This window comes from Myotis brandtii, unplaced genomic scaffold (genome assembly GCF_000412655.1).
Source record: "Myotis brandtii unplaced genomic scaffold, ASM41265v1 scaffold1213, whole genome shotgun sequence".
NCBI classification, from domain to species: Eukaryota; Metazoa; Chordata; class Mammalia; order Chiroptera; family Vespertilionidae; genus Myotis; species Myotis brandtii.
In genome coordinates, this window is record NW_005354228.1 from 787,728 (window position 1) to 790,706 (window position 2,979).

Below are 2,979 nucleotides of genomic sequence, written 5' to 3' on the forward strand. Positions count from 1 at the left end.
GTGTTCTGACCTGCTTCCCGCTCTCACGTCTGTGTGGAAACTCAGCTCATCCTTCAAGATTCAGTTCCGACTTAACCGCCTCCAGGGACCTTCCCTGGCCCCTGGTCACTGGAACCCCGTCTGCGATTATGTGCCGGTCCTGCCAAGTGCCTGGTGCCTTATCTGCTTGCACCTCCGTTTCCCTGTTGAATGAGCTCCTGCAGGGCAGGGCTTTTCACAAGCAGCAGCCAGTGAGGGGGGTTGATGGTGTAGATGGAGAGAGAGGGAGGGAGAGGGAGGGAGAGAAACATCCATGATGAGAGAGAACCAGGGATCGGCTGGGGAGGGAGAGGGAGGGAGAGAGAGGGAGGGAAGGACCTTATGTGAAAGCAACTGGAAAGAAGTAGCTGAAGAGCCCTACTCCCCAGCGATTCTCCACCGTGGCTGCAAGCATTTCTGAAACATGCACTACCCAGCCATTTAGTCGGGGCACTGCCCTCTGCTCCCTTAGATTCTAAAAAAATAAAATGAAAACAGCCAACACAATAGCTGCTCAGTGTGAATGAATCAGAATTATACCTAGTTTTTTGGTCAGATCAGCAAAAATTATCCTATATTGGGTATGCCACTGAATTTTGGTAATTAGTTTGTGTGCCATGAGATGAAAAGGTTGAATTCGCTGCTCTAGCCTAATGTGGAAATGTGGCCTTTTAAAATTATTAATGCATGGAAGGCATTATTGCAAAGTAAAAGGAAAGAACTGGTAGAAAGGAAAACACTTAATCCCCCTCTTTATTTGAAAAGGAAAATGAGTTATTTTCCAACACTGGCCAGTCATGGTCACTAAACCTAAGTTTGTTAAGATGATAAAATTTGGAGGAAATAAAGGGTTGCCCATATTTGGTGACATTTGTTACTTTCAGTTGTGACCTGTGTGTCCCCCGTGCTCTGCAGCACGCTCGCCTGGCTCCACGCAGACACACTTCCGAGATGGACACTTGCTCTGAAGTGGACTGAGCTCTGCATCGCTGTGTAAGGCTCCGTGGACACGGCTGTGCCCTGTCTTCAAAGGCTGTCACACTGTCGTTGGCACAGTCGGAGCTCAGCCCATTCCCCTCGCCGAGCTCACTAAGAACCCCTGTGTGCTTTCCCATAGCTCAGGGATGGGCAACCCCTGGCACCCGTGCCAAACATGGCACGCCAGTAACTTTTGCTGGCACGAGAAACCCTCTCTTATAATCTTCCATTTACAATTTTTTTCTTAATATCGACTTTTTTATTTTTCAGATAAATTCAGTGTAGGTGCATCTTAGATAAATAAATAATTTTACATAACATGTATACATTAAAAAATAAATGTATTTTTCATCATCATATACTGTGTTTTTGTCGCTCGAATGAATTTTATCATTTCTTCAAGGTTCTTCACATACGTACACCTTAAGAGATATCAAGTAGGCGTAACATGTTCTCAAAAAATTAGGGTTGGTACCCAGAAGAATTTTGAGTCAGAGATTTTGCTGGTTTTGGCACGCACTCACAAAAAGGTTGCCTACCCCTGCTATAGCTCATGCAATGGCTTGAAACCAGCATTTATGTGGTTTGAAAAATTTCTGCAACTTTTGCAAAAACTGAAGTTGAAATATGCTTGAGAGAGTGCTCACTGCTGTTTCAGAACGTGTTCCTCGCACGTATGCGTGGCAGCAACTTGGGAAGTTCCCCTTACACCCAACGCGCACCACCCGGCACAAGCGGTCCTGGCAGCCGCTGCGGTGTTCCAGGCTGGCCCTTTCCTGCTGGCTCAGAGGCATTTGTAGCTCAGTGTCAGAGTGTGTTTTGGGGTAAAATCTGTTTTGCTCTTTTTTCTTCTAGTTAAACTTGTCATCCCGTGGGTTGACATCCAGAAGTTAGAAAAAACGTCCAACGCCTTCCTGACGGCCACCATCCGCGTCAGCACGCCCAGCAAGGAGCGGGACTTCTCCATGTTCCTGGACCTGGAGGGGGCGCTGCAGGTCATGGAGCAGCTGGCCGACGTGACGCTGCGCAGGCTGCTGGACAACGAGGGCTTTGACCTGGACCCCCCCCTGCAGGAGCCGAGCCAGATCACCAAGAGGTGAGCCCCGGCCAGGCCCTCCGGGACCAGCTGCCAGCCGCCACGTTGCCCCGCCTGCCTGGCCTGAGCTGTACGAGCCTTAACTTCCCCTCCTAGCAGAACCCACTGCTGTGTTGTTAATCATGACAGAGATGCAGTCATTGGTAGCGATTATTATTCATCTCCTTTATGCCATAGACTTTGATTTCTGGGTTCAATTCCTTTTTTCAGATGTTACTTCAAAATTGATTTTCGTAAAAATATACTTCCAGAAAATGTAATACGGTAGCCTCAAGCTAGAATTCTATTCAGCATTGGGCTTTATTAATGAGCATTAAGAAAATTTATATTTTCATATTACATTACTTTGTAGAAAACGTTTTCAGGACAGCTGGGTTACGTTCACACCAACTTATTAGAAATGTGCTTACTAAGTGTCTCCACGCTCTGAATCGTTGCCCCAAATTGATATTCGTCAGGGAGCTTGAGGTATTTGTCATCTTAAAGAAGCTCCACGTCTCAAATCAGCAGGTGTAGGAATGGGCTCAAATGAAGGCATTTCCGTGGCTCTTCCTCTGGAACACCGACCCGGCTCCTTGCTGGGCCCCATCCCAACCCGAAAGTCCCGCTCGACTGAGCCCCCTTGTGCTGCAAGAGGTAGCGTGGGGACCTGCTCCCCGGCAGCCTACCCATGAGCTATATGTCAGCACTATCTACTTCCTTTTTTTTAGTTTTCTTTTTTTTTTAAGAGAAAAAGCATGCACACAGGCCCGCCCTCCAAGCTCACGCTGCCTCATAGAAAAGACACCCACCGCAGCCCAGCAAGCCACCGGGCAGGGAGGCAGGCAGGCTGTGGGCCCGCAGGGGAGGCGTGGCCTGGGCGCTGCGTGTGCTCCCCTCCCGGTGCC

General features: G+C 48.6%; 1 protein-coding gene across 1 annotated transcript in view; it reads left to right on the forward strand.

Moving 5' to 3' along the window:
- Nucleotides 1-2,979, forward strand: part of TBC1D8 (TBC1 domain family, member 8 (with GRAM domain)) — a 101,942-nt gene that overhangs the window by 57,684 nt on the left and 41,279 nt on the right. Inside the window, exon 5 of the mRNA XM_014533133.1 lies at nt 1,852-2,092. Within this exon, the coding sequence (XP_014388619.1) occupies nt 1,852-2,092 (241 nt within the window). The remainder of the gene's footprint in view (nt 1-1,851; nt 2,093-2,979) is intronic.